Raw genomic sequence first — 21,771 nt, 5'->3', positions numbered from 1 at the left:
AGGTAGAAAAATGCTGTTTTTGAGGACTTGATTAGAAATACAAAACAATGAATAAAAAAAAATACAAAATTACAGAGATGTTCCATAGACTCACAGGAATTGTGTAAAAGTGCCCAAATAGTGAAAGAAATAGTAAAATAGTTCCCCTTTAAGAAACCGGGAAACACATTTGTGTGTATATGCAGGCTATATAATGCATTATTAACAGGTGTTAACAGGTGTAGTAGTAAATCAAATAGCATATTTCTTTAAATAAAATTACAGAAAATTATCACCAAAGTGCTATCTGTTGCAGCTGCACACTTTTCCATAAAAATAGCATATTTGGATAAGTGTGACCATTTCTCAAACTGAAAATCATGTATTTTCTTTTTAAATACAGAAAAGGATCAATAAAGTGCTATCTGTTGCAGCTGCACTGTTCTCCATAAAAAGAGCATATTTGGATAAGTTTGACCATTTCTCAAAAACAGAAAATCATGTATTTTTTTTAAATACAGAAAAGGATCACCAAGTTACCATTTCTCAAAAAATATAAATAAATACAGAAAATAAGCACTCGTTCACTCAGTGGAAATGTCTAGCTCAATGCGAGGTCTGCTGCTGCTGGCTAATAATACGGTCAATACGCTGGGAGATCTTTGACAAGGCAACACGCATGTCATCCTCAAGGCTCAACTTGGCCCTATATTTTGTTTTCAGAGCTGTCATGGATGAAAAGCCAGCTTCACACAGATATGTGGTGCTGAATGGTATCAACACCTTAAGAGCTGCATCATGAGATACTTGGTACTCAGCACCACACTCTGAAACTAGCTCTCCATGTGGTATCAGATGAGATTTCAATGAGTTCTTCCAAGAGTTTGGATGGAGATGTGTCAGGAAGCTTTGTCTCAATGTTGTCTGTAAAGTTTTTTTTTATCCAGAGTAACTTGGTGATCCTTTTCTGTGTTTTATTAACACCAAGTTTCATAATGATTTTCAGATTTTGAGAAATGGTCAAACTTATCCAAATATGGTATTTTCATGGAAAACAGTGCAGCTGCAACAGATAGCACTTTAGTGATAATTTTCTGTAATCCAAATTATTATTTTTTTTAATCTCAAGGCACCCCTGGCAGCTCTCTGCGGCACCCTACAATCGTACCTGATATGAAAACGACCTTGGTCTCATCTCAGAATCAACTGAATTGTTACCTCGACTCAGACATTGTGGACTTGTGTACACAAATGTAATGTCATCATAATTACCCTCCTGTCTGTCATCCTGATTGGATCCCCCCTCCCTCATCACTGGTGACGGACAAGTTTTTTTAGTTTGCACACACACACACACACACACACACACACACACACACACACACACACACACACACACACACACACACACACACACACACACACACACACACACACACACACACACACACACACACACACACACACACACACACACACACACACACACACACACACACACACACACACACACACACACACACACACACACACACACACAGAACGAACAATCCCAGAGAGACCAAGAGGCGCTCCATTCAAGGGGACTGGTCTGACCACGCTCCCTTAGAAAAAGGGACATCCTATGCATCAATAAGGAAATTTACAACAGAACACCTATTCATGCCCATTCACCTTATTTTGTCCCTCCCACTTTCAATTTCGGGTTGCTGAACTTTGTCACTACAGTAGTGTGGATATTCCCAAACCGAATAAATAATACATCTACATGGACAAAACTGCTTAGCTGGCTCATTCTCCCTGTAACAAACATACATATGAACAAAAGAGAACAAGTGGCTCAACTCAAGTTTTTCACACTAAACTGACGGACCTCGAAGGCTAAAATATCCCTTTCTAGATCCTGTGTCAAGCGCATTTGGGAAGTGGAATTACAATAACATAAACGCCAGCATAGTCCTTGTTTCCTTGAAACATGAGGTGAATACACCCGGCTACATCTGCTGTCATCCACGCCTCTATGGGGTCAAATAGTGTTCTTCCATCTCCTGTCACAGAGGTGTTGTAAGCCACCTCTATCGTGCTGCTGAAAGCTCTCCAGTAGCTCCATGGGGCTGATGTCTGCACTAGTCTCATCTGGTAGGAGGCTGCCGACGCCTCAGGCGGGGTGAAGATCCTCCAAAAATACCACGGCCCGCGCCGCCCCACACACACACCGACGCCTCAGCCAAGCCTGAGCACAAGCCTGAGCACAAGCCTGAGCACGCCTCAGCACAAGCCTAGAAAACCCACGCCAATGGTAATATGCATGGAAATATGCAGTGATGATCTGTACATTTCCTTGTCTCGGATTTCCATAATCCATAGTGTTTATTGAGCAGCACAAGTGACAGTAAGACATAAATCTGTCTTTATGCTGTTCAAGTTACAAAGAGTGGCACCTGCAGGCACTTGATTAACCGTGATCATCTATGGGAGACCTGTTTTTCTTTTTTCTTTTTACAATGTCAGACAACTGTCAGCGAACACATACCTGCATGACATAGGGTTCCTATGCATTTGCCTTTTCAAAATTCCATACTTTTTCCAGACCTTTAATTCCTGCACTGGGTTTGGCGGATGTATGTGCAATATAACTAGTGTCAACCAAAATAACATGCTAAAGCTTAGTCTTCATAACAAATACCTCAACACTATGAAATGACAACTATATAGTATAATGTATAACTTCCCAAAGGTCAGTGAATACCACGATCACAACACCAGAGGGAGCTCCACAAATCATGTTAAACCCAGATTCGGCTCAAAAAAGGACTAAACACGTCTAGCAATTATGCCACATCAATGTGGAACGCCCTACCCAAAGCTGTAAAGGAATGTGAATCACTACCCACTTTCAAAACCACTCTCAAAGAACACCTATGGGAGACTGCAATTAGAAACTGGCCCCTGTAAATGGCCTAACCCAACCCCATCCAATGTACAGTAAATGACCAAGTATGGTTGTCAATATTCCAATGTACAGTTTTGCTTGTACAGTTGTACAGTGTCCTATATGTTATGATGAATTGAAAATGGGGGACCCTGATGTAAACAAGATGAAAGTCTTTCTCTGGTCTGCATCCCCTTAACCTTGTATATATTGAGCTGTACTGTACTGTACCCATTCTGCAATCTGTTAATAACGTTTTCAATCAATCAATCAATCAATCAATGTAAGAAAAGAGCTAAATCCCACCAGCACCATCTCTACTGTTTTCAGCCTTCCCCAAATAGTATATTGTGTATGGAACATTATGTAGTATGGAGCATATTTTCTACACAGAATAGTAAGTACTAGCTAGTATGTAGTGTACTGTAAGTGTACATGGAATATTAAGAGCTATGGAGTTTATGTGTTAATGTTGGAATAGTACGTGCTAGGGTAGCTAGTGTGGAGTGCACATATATGTATAAGGAACTGGAATAGTTGCTTTCTAAAAGTAGCAGCAACAGCCTCTGCACAGCATAGCAGCCAGAGGCATGAATAGGCTCTCCAGGTAATTACATAAGTAATTACAGCCAATGAGCGGTGAGAATGATGCCCTAGCTTTTGGGGGAAATGTAGTTCTTAAAAAAAAAATGTAAAACAAAATTTATCAGCAGAACATTTATTTAGATCATATGACATAACTGTCACTGTAAGGTCAGCAGTATTATATTCTTTTAACCATATTTGCCTAACTTTAATTTCAAGGCATTTTGAATCTGGCGTGTGACTACTGTAATGGTGGACTATTGCAGTAGTAAATCACTGTGTAATGGAAATTGTATGACGATATTGCTTCAGATGGTCTGCACACCATACTATATTAAATATATTTTTTTTTATTATAAAAATAAAAATAAAGGAATCACAGTATTGTGCCAAGCAGTATGCCTCCTATTTCTGTGGTATTGTGATTATTGTTGTGGAGGAAAGACTAGGAGTAAATACTAGGGTAAATTAACTCACCACTCATTGGACTGCAGCGCGGGGGAGTCGTTCTGGGCGATATGATATAAGGCACTCATGGCGTTCATGTTGAACAACGGTGGCTTGCGCTCCGCTAAGGAAGACGTTCAGAGATAAAGAGAGAGAAAGAGAGAAGGGAGGGAGAGAGAGAGGTATATATATATATATATATAGAGAGAGAGAGAGAGAGATAAAGAGACAGAGGGGGAGAGAGAGGGAGAAAGAAATACAGGGAGAAAGAAAGAGATATAGGGGAGAGAGAAAGTGAGAGAACAAGAAAGAGAGGGAAAGAAGGAGCGAGAATAACAGAAGGAGAGTGATGTTTTGGCACAATAACTTTCAATAAAAAAAATTTACTTTAAAAAGTTGATAATATGAACATTGTAAATAGACCCATGTTTATTTCCTATTGCAGAACTAGAATCATAAGAGGAGGACGGGTCAGTGTTGTCATAGACATTTTGAAAATGGCTTCCTCGTCACATCGTCTCCCAATGCTGAATAACTTCTGTGAGCAGCGTTTGTTAAGGGAATATACTGTCAAGCTGTTCCCTAAAATGATCCTTTATTAATCCCCTTGGGGAAATTCTGTCTATTCCCATTTGTCATATATTTAATAATAGTTGATCAAAGGGTATAATTCCCAGAGAAGTGGAATGAGTCTAAAGTTATACCATTGCCGAAAGTTAAAAGATCCACATTCACAGGAGCAAATAATCTACCTATTAGTCTACTTCCTATACAGAGTAAGATAATGGATAAAAATGGCTTTTGAACAGATGCAGACAAATTTTCCCACAAATGGGTCAAATTTCAGCATGCATATTGTGTGGGTCACTCCACATGCACTGCCTTAACACATGAGTTGCTAGAAGAAATGGATGCCCACAGACTAGTGCAGTAATGTTGGATTTTAGCACTGCTTTCAATCTAATATATCATGAACTACTAGCCTTCTGAGAAAATTTGAATGTTATAGTTTTTCATCTTAAGCTTTTTATTTTTTTTATTCTTATTCTTGGCTGTGGGGTTCCTCAAGGTGGGTTCCTCAAGGTGGGTTCCTCGGTCCGCATCTATTTTCACTAATGATTTACCTGGTGTTATGTATGCAGATAACTCTACATTGTATTGTAAATGGTAAATGGTGCATTTATATAGCGCTTTTATCCAAAGCGCTCTACAATTTGTTCCTTACATTTTACCCATTCACTCACACATTCACACACTGATGGCGGAGGCGACCATGCAAGGTGCCGACCTTCTCATCGGGAGCAATTAGGGGATAAGTGTCTTGCTCAGGGACATTTTGACATGTTGCCCGGGAGGAGCGGGAATCAAACCGGGAACCTCCGGATGACCAAACGACTGATCTACCTCCTGAGCCACTGTCGCCCCGATCCACTGTCATATTGTGCAGCACAAACAACTGACAGTTTGTCCGAGTTATTTCAAAGAGATTTGGAAAGTAAATGTGTAAATACCAAGACATTTATCACCTATTTCACAGGTCAGCACCGGATTAGGAAAACGCGATCTGAACAGCGTTAAACTATTAATGCGACCTGAATATAGTGACCGAGAATAGTCACCTAATTTTTTTTTTTTTTTTTTTTATTGATCTTTTTCCCCCTCCATTTTCCTCAGATTTTCTCCCATCCCAATGTTAGTCGTTTCAGATTCAGATTCAGATTACTTTATTCGCCATTTCATACAGGTACAAAATGGAACGTGTTTTGGCATTACAGAGCATACTTTTTTCACAATTAAGAACAATACAACAGCAAATAAATAATTTTAAGTAAAGTGCAAGACAGGACAGAACAGTGAGACAACAATAAGACTGTGAAAGTGCGGTGGTTGGGGACATGGATACAGTGCAACACAAAGTTCAAGTCCAGAAGTCCAGCCCTAGCAGCTCGCCATAGAGGGGGGGGGGGAGCAGGGGGACACCTGACTCGTTTACCAGGCGAGCTGCTGAGGGGAAGAAACTCAGTCTGTGGCGGGACTTTAGTGTCTTGGGCAGCCGTAGCCGCCTGCCGTGGGGGAGCATGTTGAAGAGGTTGTGACCCGGGTGGGCGGGGTCTGCCATGATCTTCCTCGCCCTCGTTATGCCAATTCCCAATCCCCTTCCTGGTCGCTGCGCACTTACCCCCCCACAGTCGGTCTGGGAGAGTGGAGGCTACCACGTGCTTCCTCCAACACACGTCCAGCCAATCAACCGCTTCTTTTCACCTGGCAGCGCGGATTCTCATTGAGAGGGCGTAGCGTGTGGAAGGATCACACTATCCCACTCAGGTCCTATCCGCGCTTAGCAGGCGCCCCGACCGAACTGTAGGAGTCGCTGTTTACAACGACCCGGACCCACCCCGCCAGCTTCTCCCACCCTCTAATACTGCCAATTGTATTAGTGTGAACGGCCAGCCAAGCTGGTGACAACCCCGGAGCTGTGAGCTGGATTCGAACAGGCGAATCTAGCCGCTCCGGGGTTTGGTGACGAACGCAATCTCCGTTACGCCACCTGACCGCCCTGGTCACCTAATTATCTTAACAAAAGTGCATCATTAGCATTATGTTTGTTGTCTAAAGGGGAACATAATGGTACAATTTAAGATTTTAATGTTATCCGCATATAAAGGACAAATAAAACATTGTTAATTTGTACGAAACCTAAATGAAAACGGTGCAGGGTAAGTTATATTCGCTATTGTTATGAAAATGTGATAGAATCCTATAAAAATGTGGACGCATTTGGTCACCGTGAGGTTAAGCATTTAAGTTTGTTGGGTGAAATATAAACCTGTATAATAAGTCATTAAATTCAGCAAGTTAATTGTTAATGCGAAATGCCAGGACCACGGAAAACCCCAGCCTCCGAAGCTCAGCAGCGCACTGCTAGCAGAGTTGGTGTTAACAACACTAGCTCTGGGAAGGCCCAGGCACCTCCTCTGCCCACACTGTTCCAGCGCCCCGGGGCTCGCCTACCTAGTACCTACTCACGCTGACAACGTTAGCTCCCCGCCGGCCACCCAGCGCTGATATCGCAGCATTGAAGGAGATGCTAACAAAACTAGCCAAGGACCAAACAAGACATGTTACTGCACTTCAGGATGAGCTCTCTGAGCAAAGGAAGGAACTGATGGATATGAAAAGAGCAATGCTTGCTATGGAGGGTAGATATGCTGATGTTATTGAATGTGTAACATGGACGCCAGACTGGACTTTTTGGAAGATGCAGAGAAGTCACGTGTGCAAGCGATGTAAGAGGTGCATGGTAAGAAGGTAAACGCAGATCGGAGTTTCTCATGCATAGAACTAGACAGACTTACTACAGTATTTCAACTCTGCCAGACCTAGTCACTTGCTGGCTCTGAGGCTACCAATGATACCAATGAGCATTTTGCAGATATTTTCAATGTTAAGTCTCCAGACGGCACTGTTCTCACCGAGCCTAAATGTGTAAATTCAACCTTCGTTTCGTCCTATAAAGAATTATATTGCACTGAGGATGGATTTACTCAATCTAATTGCGATAATTTTTAAACAATATTCACATGGAGCGCCTTTCTGTTGACGACACTAATAATTTAAATGCATTGATAACTCCCCTGGAGGTTGAAAAGGCAGTGAGGGACATGTGTAAAGGCAGAGAGCCCAGACGGTATTCCACCTGAGTTTTATGTTACCTTTTGGCACCTGATCGGCCCCTTGCTATCGGACATGATATTTTCTTCGATTATGGAGGGCACTTTTTTAAGAGATGTTAACACTGCTTTAATATCCTTGCTTCTAAAAAAAGGTAAGAGTGCCGATGGAGTGGTCAAGCTATAGGCCCCTGTCTCTACTTAACACTGATTCTTTTTTTTTGTATCTACTTTTTTCTCCCCATTTTCAATTTTTCTCCCATCCCAATTTTCGTATTATCCAATTCTTCCCTCCCCTGTCTCAAACGTTGCTAGACCATACCTCCCACTGGTCGGCTGCAATGTGGACTAAGCCTTGCATCACGTGTCCCCTCCGGTACACGAGGAGGCAGCAGTCGCATCTTTTCACCTGTACAGCGCAATCTCTCAGTGGCGAGGAGTAACGCGTGGGAGGCTCACGCTGCCCCCCATACTTCCTGATTCTGCTGTACAGGCGCACCAACCGACCTGTAGGAGTCGCTGTCGACCGCCTGGAGTGGCCCTTCTTGTGGTCGGTGCTGGGGGCAATGGGCCGTTTATTGATATGATCAAGGTGTTAACAATAGGGAGGTGTAGTGGTTACGTCATTGGTGTTTCCCGCATGGTCCACCCTCCTTGAGATTGCCATGTATTTCCAATGGACCTATTTCTAAATTGTGTCGTTTAAAACAAATAAAGCATGAACATTGGCATGGTGTACCTTTCTGTGTGTATTCATGCACAATCTATAGCTCAACATGAAAAAATTCGCAATTAATCGTAAAAGTAGCTAAATAATAACATTTATGTTTTCGTTCACTGAGGAACTACAGTCACTTTGGCACTGCTAACTGACGTCACCACAGCGTAGACTCCTGGCTGTATTAGGCGACAGCACTGAACGACAGGTGTTCTACTGGTAAGTGTAGTTAATTTTTAACAACTAATTAAAAACGTTATAACTAGGGCTGACCTTCGAAGCTTTTTTTGGCAATCGAAGCTTCGGGGCCGAGCTTCGATTTTAATTCGAAGCTTAGAAGAAAAAAGAAAAAATTATAATAATATTAATTATAATATCTTTTTTTAATATTTTTTTATTATCTTATGTTGTGGGACTTGTAATTATATCAGACAATGCAGCTACAAAAGCAGATGATTACAATTAAATTAGCCAACTTGGTAACACATTAGTCATAGCAGCATAGGCATAGCCTTATTAATGTTTTGTGTGGCGTCGCCGTCGTGTACAACGATACTTATGTTTTTTAGGTGATTTGACAAAGTTGTTGTAGAGTTGTGATATGCCATTTTCTTCTGGCATATCTGGCACTCGGCTTTTTGGGCATTGTCTTTGCATATTTAAAGTGTAACCACACGTCTGATGACTTCTTCGTCGACATGTCTGCTGCACATGTCCTTGTTGTTTTCAACACAGATAATCTCCACGTGCTTGTTGTAGAGAGGTGGAGTCGAGGTACCGCTTACTTTCGTTTCATTGGAATGGAGGCACAAGATTTTGGAGGCAAAAAAAAGAAAAGAAAAAAAAAATGATATATATATATATATATTTTTAAACTTCGATTTTTTTTATGTTCTAAGCTTGTGCCATCGAACGAAGCTTCGAAGCTTCGAAGTATTTAAGACAGCCCTAGTTATAACTAACTTTATTTCAACCAAAAATGCTCAAACAATAATGTTAGTGATAGAAGGGAACTCATTTTGTGCAAAAATGGAAAGCTTGCCAATGTTCATGAGGCAGAATTATTACAATAGCTGATAATACATTTTCCCAATGATAAATCCCTATACGGGTGGACCGCGCGGGAAACTAAAGTGACGTCAAACTACACCTCCCTGTAACGTTTGGGGTTTTGCTCTCCCCAGGGAGCAAAGCCCTAGCGTTACCTGGTGGTAATTGACCTGTCTATCTGCCCTGATTGCATTCATTGGCACCTAGTGTGTCTAGTTAGGTTGGCTTCATGTGCTCTTCCTTGTTACCATTGAGACTGTCAGTCGATCACTGAACCTACCCGTGAGTACACCGTTGTGAGTAACGCTTATCGCTCCTGTCATGGAGAATAAGTTAGTTCGCCATTTGTAGTATTTGCCGTGCCTTGCATTATCGATTGTATTACCTTTTTGTGTGCTTAGTAGCACCGTCGCCCGACGTGTTTTGTTTTGTGATATGTTTTGGAGACAGTGTTTTCTCCCCTTTGCTTTCCCCATTTTGCTATATAGTTCAGTTTATGTGTTTGTGCAATAACGTGTTTGAGACTTGATTTCTCCCCTTTACTTTCCCTCTTTTGGAGACAAAGGATTCTCCCATTTTGTTTGTGCGCCGTTGTTGGCGTATATGCGTTTTTAAATTCAATTATTCCCATAGTTAAATCCTTTACATATTTAGGTATTGATGTTTTTCCTTCTATCCCGACACTGATTAAGCATCATTTCGACAACAGACTCAACAAGGTTATTGTAGATTTTAATAGATGGTCCTCTCTTCCTAATTTGCAGTCATGTTTCAATAATTAAAATGAATATTTTGCCAAGAGGACATTTTGTTAGTTCAATGTTACCGCTTTCCCCACCAACTCAGTACTGGAGCAAACTCCAGTATAGTCTTGCAATTGTTGACTGTTTGGATGGCTGCAGAGAAATTAAGCGGATGTCCCTCTGCATGGAACTCATGTACCCCGTTATTTAATAATGCTAGATTACTGATTGGTGGTCTGCCTGCTAAATTTCCGGGCTGGAGTGCGAGAGGGGTTCATACATTGGGGAACATATATTGGGAAGGGGGGTTGCGTTCATTTCAGGAATTATGCACAGTTTGATTTACCTCGCTCTACCTCGCTAACTAACAGCCTTTAGGGCTAGCGGTCTTTCTTCAGAAATTCCTCTGGCCTCTCACCCGCTGTATACAATTTTTTATTCCACTAATGGTACGAGTGGTCTCGTCTCCAAACTTTATGATTTTATTTCACAACATGCTTATAGTCCCCAGAATTTGACTGGCAGGAAGTATGGGATAACATATCACTGGCTTCCAGGAATCCTGACCACCAAAACATACATTTTAACTTTGCACATAGAACTTATCCGACTTCCAGGAAGCTCTGTTTGATGAAAGTGATTCCCAACCCAAATTGTACTTTATGTAACACCCAGGCTGATGGAACTTATTTGCATATGCTCTGGGAATGTCCCCCAGTGGCACAATTTTGGGAGATGGTTGCTTCCAACCTGTCCAAAGAAATATTATATAACAATACAATGCACATACATACAGTATTGTAAAGCGCTTTGGATAAAAACACTATATAAATGCAGCCATTTAGATTGACCATTTACACTGAAAAGGTATATTCTGTAGGCCTAGAGTTGCTTTTAATTTTTTCTCTCCAGTGGGCAGATTGGTGCTCACCCAGTTCTATGCAGGTGATCCCCAGGGACCAGATGTCCACCTTCCCCTCGTACTGCCCCTCGTCCATGGCTAAGATCACCTCTGGAGCCATCCTGGGGTCATACACAGGTATGGGAAAAAAATATCCATGCAAATGTCATAATCTGTTAAGCCTCTTGGAGCTTTTAAAGACTCTTTGGTATGCAGTGATAGCAGCTCAGATTTAGGACTGTGTGTATGCGTGTGTACGTGTGTAAATGGTCAGTGCGAGAACAGTATCGTATTGATTTAACAGTACTAAGTCATGTGTAGTAGCATGCAGTTCAGTAAATAATATAATTATTGACAGTCAGATACAGAATAGTCTTTTTGACATCACAAGAGGCTGTCGGTTGCCAAGCTGTTTGTGTAATTAATTGCCATATAAGTCACATGGATGGCAAGAGTGAATTAACAGTCCATCTGATAAGAAGTAATTGACACCTCATGTCTGGTTCCAAGGGAATGGATGCATTCATAATACCTCTACTAGAACACAATCTGATCAGGACGTTCTGTCCTGTGCCTCTGGCCTGTGATATTTCTGACTAAGGACAAAAACAAGAAGAGATGATTGGCCATATTCACACGGTGGTCAGTGTGCTCTTATGTCATGCTCAGGTTGGGATTATTTTCCACCCTGTTCCCACCCCAACCTGAGCATGACATAAGAGCAAAATGGCCACGGTGTGAAATTCCAAAATGTTCCATTAAAGATAGAATCTCTAATGCTGTCAAATAGCCACCTGTAGTGTAAACAAAAGAGCCCCTGCTTGGTATTGCGGTTTGTTTACGTTTTTTGTTTTCGTCTCATGAGTTGGGAGTTTAGTAACCTATTAGTGTGAATTTCTCCAGACCGCTCTTGGCAGAGCCCAAGGTGTGACCAGCAGTAGCAGCCCCTCCCAAACTACTGAAATACAACCTACACATCAGACAAAAACAAAGAAATTAAACAAAGCGCATTACCAAGAAGGGCTTTTTTGCCTTCGGTCAATGTTTGATGACATCACCAATTTTACCTTTAAGGATATGTAATTGTTACCCAAATGTTCAGTCCTCAATATTTTCAAGAATCACTTTCATTTCAACAATAATTTAATAAGAGCAGGGATTTTGTTTTTGAAACGGTGGTCATCTAATTTTGGAATAAAGCTCCATTACTTTACTTAAAGCCTGCCCTCTGTTGTGGTGTGATGTGATGTGTACTGACCAGTAAGGTGTTCCTACAAAGGAGTTGGCAGGCGAGGCGATGGAGGCAGAACCAAAGTCAGCCAGTTTGACCTGGCCAAGCTCAGTCAGCAGGATGTTACCTGCTTTCACATCTCTGGATGAGGGGAGAGAGACAGGGACACATGGCTGAATTAATAAGACACAAGATAGAGGAAGCATTGCTGCTCTGTAAAGCAGATTTTCTGGACTAAACCTTATTGGGAAACTAAAATAAACACTAGGCTACTATTTGTTAACTTTTACTGTGATAGAAATTATTTGTTTATTTGTTTTGACCTGTGTTATAATACACCAATGACATACTGTAGAGTCTGGGTCATATTTGATCATTCATGAATTAATAATGCTTTCAGGGCTGCCCCCTCAAAGTCCATTAATTGGTCGGTTTGGTCTCAGTTGACCAATACTTATAGTAGTAAATTGTTAGTCAATTTGTGGATTTTTATACTTTTTTCCATGCTGAATGATTTAAAGAGATTTAAAGATCCTTCTGCATTATTGTACTGTATGTGGACATTTTACAGGATATGGAATTTTACAGATTTGTTGATGAAATCAACTAATTTATATATAATAAAACACAAGATAACGATAAGCGCCCAATGAAGAAACCTACAGTAATCCCGGTTCTCTATAGTTCTAGAGGACAGGTCCTAGAACCATCCTCATCCAATGCATAGGCATGTCCTTTCCATGGTCTGTAACCATGTAATCTGAGTCATCTTCCACCCCTGCTCTTGCAGGATAGTTTTCCTGTATTGGTCATAGCTTTTTTGGGTGCAGCCACCACTGTAATGTGGTGCTAACTCATGCCAGCCCTATTCTCTCCTGTCAGCTGTCTCTCCAAGCTGCGATATGGACCTTTCCCGATTGTTTCCCTGGTCACTAGCTGGGCTAGGTCTAAATTTATAATAAAACACAAGATACTTGTGCACCAATGATAAGGATACGCGCTCAATGAAGGAAACACAATCCCATTGCCAAAAGAAAGTCGAACATACCTATATAGCTCATTTACACTATCTATTATTCGACTAAGAATTACTTTAGTAGAGGACAGCCCTAATTGCTTTACTGTGTAAATGTATAATAGCCTATTACTAAAACTCAGGGGAATAAGATATGATTATCAGAGAATGCTGGAAACAGCCATCGACCAGCTACTCAACACTGCCCCCACCCCTCCAGTCATCTGCATCAAAATATGAAGAACTAGCATTATTCTTCAATAACAAAATAACTTCAATTAGAGCCAGCATTAGTCCTGATACAAACATGGACACCATCAGCAAACACTGGGAAAAAGTAACCATAGGAATTCGCTTGCATTACATCAACTGAGCTTTACAAAACTGTCATGGAACGTAATTCCTCCACTTCCTGTATTGACCCTATACCCACAGCATTTTTTAAGCGAATATTCGAGAGTATTGCAAGTCATGTCCTAAATATTATCGCTTCTGACAGCCATTTTCCCAGATACATTCAAAACAGCCGTCGCAAGACCCTTACTAAAGAAACCCAAACTAGACAGTAATGTACTAACCAACTATAGGCCGACATCCAACCTCCCATTCATCAGCAAGATACTTGAAAAAATTGTCTCAATACAAATAAACTCCTTTCTCAAAGAAAACAACATCATGGAGGAATTTCAATCACGCTTCAGAATGCACCAGGGCTGGTCAATTCTCATATTATTATTATTTAAACAACAAAACTATGTTTATTTTGCAGCAATTCTTTGTTGTTGCCGCCATCTTTAGTGTTACAGCCCCTCACACTCCAGTTCTCAGGCTGCAGCTGGTTTGAAAGCGAAAGTACTCCAGGGGAGTTGAACAGTTCTGGCTCTGCTAGTTTCTTTTCTATCTATTGGTGCTTCTTTTGGTGGACAAACCACTGCACACATGCACCATGACTCACGACTGGAGACTAGGTCTGCTAGCACACATAGCCTAATGTTTACAGACGGTTTCAAACTGTATTTTAAATTAGAAAGCAAACAAGATAAATGGACAAGAGAAAAATAAATCTCAATTTGGTCAGTATTGTCATTTGGACAAGCAAAGCCATTACTTTAAGTTGCAGGCAAGAAAGACAAGTCTGTCCACTGTCTCTGGTTTTAAAGCTGCCCTGTTGCAGGTCACAATACAAATTAAAAATTAAAATAAATACAATTATATATTTTTTATTATCGATATTATTTTTATTATCGATTATTAAAGTATATCGCGATAATTATCGTTATCGTTTTATCGCCCAGCCCTACGCACCATAGCACTAAAATTGCTCTTACTAAAAAAACGCCACATGATGTCATACAGTCTAGAGAGATTGATTTATGACGTGATGTCATTTTGGGACCGGTACCGGACCCGTCGGGCTAAGGTTAACACAATGGAGGCCAAACCCGAGATAAGTCGGGTTAACTCGCCAGCGGTTGGGCGCCAGACCCGAGATTTCTCAGGTTTTGGTCGTTATTTCTTTTATTCGGTATTCCCCTTCATAATCCATCGAGGGAGCCTGTGTTATCATTGGCAATGAGTCTGAGATCGCAAACGTCCTTGCGGCCGGTATTGCACATCCTTTAAAACTCTCTGTCTTGGGCTGTGCGTCGATCTAAAGTGTTTATCGTTTATAATGCATGGATTGAGGAGAATCGAGCACCCTCGGTTCATGTTCTTTGGTGGATTATGTTGGAAACACGATTGACATCAATACTTGGAATGGCGATCAGATAATTGGAATATTCTTTTTGGAGTACATCCTAGTCAAGGTATCAATCTTGTGTTGATCCAAGAATTCCTTCACTGCGATCCGAGCGTATGTGTGTAATGTGTGTGTGTTACGTATTCCTTTGGTGACGATCAAAGCATAGAAAAACGACCCCCCCCCCCCACCCTTTCATGCATTCATGATGAAACATTATACCGATATTATAAATAATAATGAGTATTGTCGCCACAAAAAAGGCGAGGGTGTTCCCGAACCAGAAACCATGGGTGGACGGTACTATCAGAGCAGCCCTGAACTCTCGCACCACTGCTTATAACCTGGGCAGAGAGTCAGGAAACATGGAAGAGTACAAGACAACAGTCTACACTCTGCGCAAGGCTGTTAAACTTGCTAAGAGGACGTACAGATACAGCTGGGAAAAGTCCAGGAACAGCTGTTTGCCTGCCGTTATGATGCCGTTTTGCGAGGTTAATGTTAACAATGACCAGCGGGGGCGCTCTCATACAGCTGGTGACAACTGCCCGACGCGCCGGCTTTTGTTCATTCATTGGAGGAGCTCCGTGCTGGACTAAGCTCGAGTTCCATTCAATTCCATTACAGCTGGTGACTTCATTCATAGGATGCTACAACGTCCTACAGTATGTCTACAGACTGCATGAATGAATGTTGCTGAATTAAAGAATGAATAAGTTAAACGTGTCAATTCAGCAGTCAAAGTGTATAATATTAAAACGTGTCAAATCTAACTTCATTAGATGGCCGACGTACGGCTCTCTTGTCCATTCATTTCATCAAAAGAAAGCGTTAGTGTAATGCTTCTTGGTAACAATAAGTTTGTGTACGCAATGTTGCTGAATAAAATAATGAAACCGTTAAGACCTGTCGAATTAGCAGTGGAGGTGCCAGGTGGGCTCTATTTATAATGGTATGTTTCGTCTACTACCGTGGTCTAGTGGTTTATCCCCATTCCTTTCAAGCCGACGCCCGGGGTTTGATTCCCAGCCCTTTCTAATATTTATATTTTTTTTATTATTTATAAAATTAAATTGCCCGCAACGATGTGCATAATACAATAGTAATAATATATAATAAGAATCCAACCAATAGAGCGACATTGTGCAATAAACAAGTAAACAAATTAGGGCATATCGGCATTTGTACATGAGTTAAGAGTGTTCTCACGGCGCGTCATCAAACCGGAAGTCGGCCTACTTGGCGATAAACTTGGATGTAAACAACGCGTGATTGCATCGAACTAGCAACTCTTCAAGTTCATTTTTGCTCAAAATGGTCAATTATTGCCGTGTTCTTGGCTGTACTAATAGGTCGGATAGGGAAACGCATTTGGAGTTCTTCAGATTGCCAATTGTCATCACAAATCAAGGAGAAGAGGGCAAACAGGAAAGGAGACGTTTGTGGTTGGCCAAACTGAACCAGGATTTCCATGGCAAGACTCTTGTCAACATTCGAGTTTGTTCTGCGCATTTCTTGTCAGGTAATGTGAAATATATTCTTGGCTGGATATGATTGTTATCTCATTTCATAACCTACTACAGTAGTAGTGTAAGACTCAGTTTACGTTATGGTAACGTTACGTCAGGTAACGTTATGTGAAATATTAATAACAGCAACTATCATTTTACAGTGGAATAGTATGATGCTGGATATGATTGTTATCTCATTTCATAACCTACTACAGTAGTAGTGTAAGACTCAGTTTACGTTATGGTAACGTTACGTCAGGTAACGTTATGTGAAATATTAACTACAAAGAGTGACACGTTCAGCCGAACGCACAATTGGAGGGGGGCTCCCCACTCTCCAGAACATTTACAACAAGCGTTGCAAGGGGAAGGCTAAGAGAATTATTAAGGACTCGAGCCACCCGAACAACTGCCTCTTTGAACTGCTGCCGTCAGGCAAGCGACACAGGAGTCTCAAGGCGAGCACAGAAAGACTCAGAAGTAGCTTCTATCCCCAGGCCATCAGGCTGCTAAACGAACAATGAATGAACACTACACAACAACAACCACCAAACACACATAGCACACACATCCACACGCACACACTCACTTTAAACAAACACACTGTAGCACCCACTACACACACTTTATAGCACACACCCACTTTAAACAAACACACTGTAGCACCCACTCCCCACACTTTATATTTATGGATGAAGGATTGCACTACAACTCGTACACCTTACTGTAAATTGTACCTAAAATTGTACCTCATCCCATTTCTGCTTTGCACTAGATAGTACTGTACATTAGTACACTGCATAGTATTGTGTATTGTATATTATATGGTAACTCAGAACATTGTACATATGTCTATACCGAACAACTGTGACCTCATTCTTCTTCTAAATTCATGCTATATTATGTTATTATGTTATTTGATACTATCTTGTCTAGCACAGTCTCTGGAGCGTAACAGTAAGAAGCATTTTGTATGAAAGTATTCTGTACTTCTGTATGACAACTATTAAAGAACTTGAACTAATAACAGCAACTATCATTTTACAGTGGAATAGTATGAGGCTGGATATGATTCTTATCTCATTTCATAACCTACTACAGTGTAAGACTCCGTTTCTGTAAATGTTCCTAAAATGTAGTGTCAAAACAAAGTGTTTCTTGTCAGGTAACGTTATGTGAAATATTAATAACAGCGACTATCATTTTACAGTGGAATAGTATGAGGCTGGATATGATTCTTATCTCATTTCATAACCTACTACAGTGTAAGACTCCGTTTCTGTAAATGTTCCTAAAATGTAGTGTCAAAACAAAGTGTTTCTTGTCAGGTAACGTTATGTGAAATATTAATAACAGCGACTATCATTTTACAGTGGAATAGTATGAGGCTGGATATGATTCTTATCTCATTTCATAACCTACTACAGTAGTAGTGTAAGACTCAGTTTACGTTATGGTAACGTTACGTCAGGTAACGTTATGTGAAATATTAATAACAGCAACTATCATTTTACAGTGGAATAGTATGAGGCTGGATATGATTCTTATCTCATTTCATAACCTACTACAGTGTAAGACTCCGTTTCTGTAAATGTTCCTAAAATGTAGTGTCAAAACAAAGTGTTTCTTGTCAGGTAACGTTATGTGAAATATTAATAACAGCGACTATCATTTTACAGTGGAATAGTATGAGGCTGGATATGATTCTTATCTCATTTCATAACCTACTACAGTGTAAGACTCCGTTTCTGTAAATGTTCCTAAAATGTAGTGTCAAAACAAAGTGTTTCTTGTCAGGTAACGTTATGTGAAATATTAATAACAGCGACTATCATTTTACAGTGGAATAGTATGAGGCTGGATATGATTCTTATCTCATTTCATAACCTACTACAGTAGTAGTGTAAGACTCAGTTTACGTTATGGTAACGTTACGTCAGGTAACGTTATGTGAAATATTAATAACAGCGACTATCATTTTACAGTGGAATAGTATGAGGCTGGATATGATTCTTATCTCATTTCATAACCTACTACAGTGTATGTGTAAGACTCCGTTTCTGTAAATGTTCCTAAAATGTAGCGTCTAAAGTGTGCTATATTTTTCATTATTGTATTCCAGGTAAAAAGTGTCACCTGTACAAGAAAGATGACCCAGATTGGGTGCCATCTGTAAATATGACCGGAAAGCAACAGCCTTCTTCTCTGCAACCACCTAAAGAAACACAATACCAACGGCGTGTGAATCGTACCCAGCAGAAACTGAAGGTGGATGCTGCCCATGCCTTGCTTCTTATGGACATACCAGCTGCTGCTGATGATTCTGCTGCAAGTGATAATGTGTGCAGTATAGGTACTCAAACTGATATGACTGGTGATTTTATTTATTCTATGACCAATGAAGTTATAAATCTGAGAGCGGAAAACCTTCAGTTGCGTTCTGATGTGAAACAGTTGTCCTCTACCTATGACCAAAGTGCATTTGTGGGTAAAGATGAGAAGGTTTTATTTTTCACTGGTCTACCTACATTCCAGATTTTGTTAGCACTCTATGCATACCTTAGTCCCCACCTTCCTGTGAAGAAGTCGCTTAATCCATTCAAGATGCTGATGCTGACATTGATGCGACTAAGGCTTAATGTTTCTACAACCTTCCTATGTTATGCATTCAATGTGTCAATATCCACTGCTTCTAGGGTATTTACTTATTGTATTTTGCACAATCACAATGTTGAGTTTTTTTGTGGAGGACATCTTCAGTTTTGCAGGATTTTGAGAAAGCATGGCACTTGAGACAAAACACACTATATCCTATATAATTGTATTTTAATTCCTCTTGTTTCTTTATATACATTGCGTACAGCTTGTTATATTACATTTTATTGTATTTTCTTGTTCTTGTGACCATCTTGGTCGACAGGTCATTTGTCAAGTAATTGGTCAAACGTTTCACACCGAAACGTCATGATATGATTTCAGGCTGCCAATAAATTTGGAAAAACCTGGAGTGCGTGCCTGGACATTGTTTTTCCATATTTTTATGTGTGGTACAATACACCATTCCCATCAGAACACTTGAATAACAGAAGAGACAGTTTTGTATGTAACGTGTTTAATAATTGTTTAATAATTTTGTCACAGGAGAGATTAGCCTCTAGGATGGAACCCAGGTAGGTAATTTCATCTTTCCTTGTGACAATATTGTCACCCACTGTAACTGAGAAGTTACAAGTTGTCGAACAGAACTTGTAAGTCGCTTTGGATAAAAGTGTCAGCTATTTTCTTTTCTATTTTTTTTTTTATATCCTTTATTTATCCAGGAATGTCCCATTGAGATACAATATATCTTCTTCCAGGGAGTCCTGACCAACACGGCACACAACAAGTTTCAACATAAAAACAAGGGCATTAAACAAAAAACATACAAATCAAATATGTGATAGTGGCTTAGCCACACATTTTGCAGAGATTTGTAGCAGTGTTCCATTCAGATTATCAACACCGCAAGGTTTATCTGGTTTAAGTGATAGGAGGAGCTTTTCAATATCATTTGGACTTGTGCATTTAAATTTAAATCGGCATTTCTTGTCATACATTATATGTTTTTTAATTACAGAGTCTGACAGCTTACCACTCATTGGCAACATTTGATTTATAATTGTGTTTACCTTGGAAACAAAGTAATTGTTGAAATGAGTTGCAATGTCAAATGGTTCATTCAATGTTTTCCATAGTCTCTTACTATCCCCTTTACACTCCTCCAATCTGGTTTGATAATAATGTTTTTTCTTCTGTAATTGTATTCATTTATAAATGTATAACTGTTGATTGATATGCACTGTCCCTGATCAAATAAACTGAGTAAACTCAAACGAAACTATTGTTTTATTGCACAATCGTAGCGGGCATTGTAACGTTTGGGGTTTTGCGAGAGAACCAGTGTTGCAGTGAAAGATTAAACAAGTGAGAGAGACAGATGGACAGAATGAATTAATGAAAACTTTATTTAACTGATTGCAGAATGGGTACAATACAGTATGGCTCAATACACACAAAATGTTTAAGGGGATGCAGAGCAGAGAAAGACTAGCCTGTGAAGGTGTCACATTGGATTGGCAACCCCCCACACACCATTGAAATGCTAATTGTTGGGGGACCCTGATGTAAACGAGACGAAAGTATTTCTCAGGTCTGCACCCCCTTAACAATTGTATGTATTGAGCTGGACTAAGCTCATTGAGCTGAGTAATATTATTGGCAAAACTTAGCCTGAAGTATATAATTAGGTTGCTGTATATCAAAAAAAATAATAATAATTGTTCTTGTTACTGACTCGTGTCAATCTTCCATGTTTTCGCTATAGTGTGTAGACCTTGCTACACATGTATTTCGTTCATATTGTTTATGGACAATGAGATGGGAGTGGAACTTTGTACATGCCCTTTGGGCTTCGTTCCCTCCTAGCACTGTTTTTTTAAATAATGTGCTAAATAAATAAAATAAACTAAACGTATGAAGCTAAATACTCTGCTCTCACATTGTAGCTTCCTGGGGGCTTGTTCAGAGGAGGCTGAACTCACATTTCGCCGTGAACTCAGCTGTAACATTATTACTGACTGTGGATCGCTCGTGCTATCGCGCAACGTGATTGGTTGTTTCAAAACAAAGTGGGTCTGGGAAATGAAGTGTGGATTCGCGCAAAATGAATTAATATATATACATTTAATAACGTTAATTTTTAATCGTTGGGCATGGGGGGAGGTATCAAGTCTTTTCAAGTCAAGTGAAGTTGCGTAGCAACAACAGCGCGCAAAATGAATTAATATATATACATTTAATAACGTTAATTTTTAATCGTTGGGCATGGGGGGAGGTATCAAGTCTTTTCAAGTCAAGTGAAGTTGCGTAGCAACAACAGACAATAAGTTGACTCAGAATAACTCATGTACAAATGCCGATATGCCCTACTTTGTTTACTTGTTTATTGCACAATGTCGCTCTATTGGTTGGATTCTTATTATATATTATTACTATTGTATTATGCACATCGTTGCGGGCAATTTAATTTTTATAAATAATAAAAAAATATATAAATATTAGAAAGGCCTGGGAATCAAACCCCGGGCGTCGGCTTGAAGGGAATGGGGATAAACCACTAGACCACGGTACTAGTCAAAATATATCATTATAAATAGAGCCCACCTAGCTATCTACACAAAATATATACATTGACTGCTCCATTCGACA

The 21,771-nt window shown here is 40.1% G+C and overlaps 1 protein-coding gene across 2 annotated transcripts in view; it reads right to left on the bottom strand.

Moving 5' to 3' along the window:
- The window catches only part of taok3a (TAO kinase 3a), a 276,804-nt gene that overhangs the window by 61,714 nt on the left and 193,319 nt on the right, over positions 1–21,771 (bottom strand). For both annotated transcript variants that reach the window (XM_084334944.1, XM_084334945.1), the window contains 3 exons: positions 12,285–12,398; positions 11,057–11,148; positions 3,974–4,067 (listed from right to left, as the gene is read on the bottom strand). In XM_084334944.1, the coding sequence (XP_084191070.1) occupies positions 3,974–4,067; positions 11,057–11,148; positions 12,285–12,398 (300 nt within the window). The remainder of the gene's footprint in view (positions 1–3,973; positions 4,068–11,056; positions 11,149–12,284; positions 12,399–21,771) is intronic.

Source organism: Notolepis coatsorum (genome assembly GCF_963971535.1).
Source record: "Notolepis coatsorum genome assembly, chromosome: 1".
Taxonomy (NCBI): domain Eukaryota; kingdom Metazoa; phylum Chordata; class Actinopteri; order Aulopiformes; family Paralepididae; genus Notolepis; species Notolepis coatsorum.
This window is presented reverse-complemented; position numbering and strand designations above follow the sequence as displayed.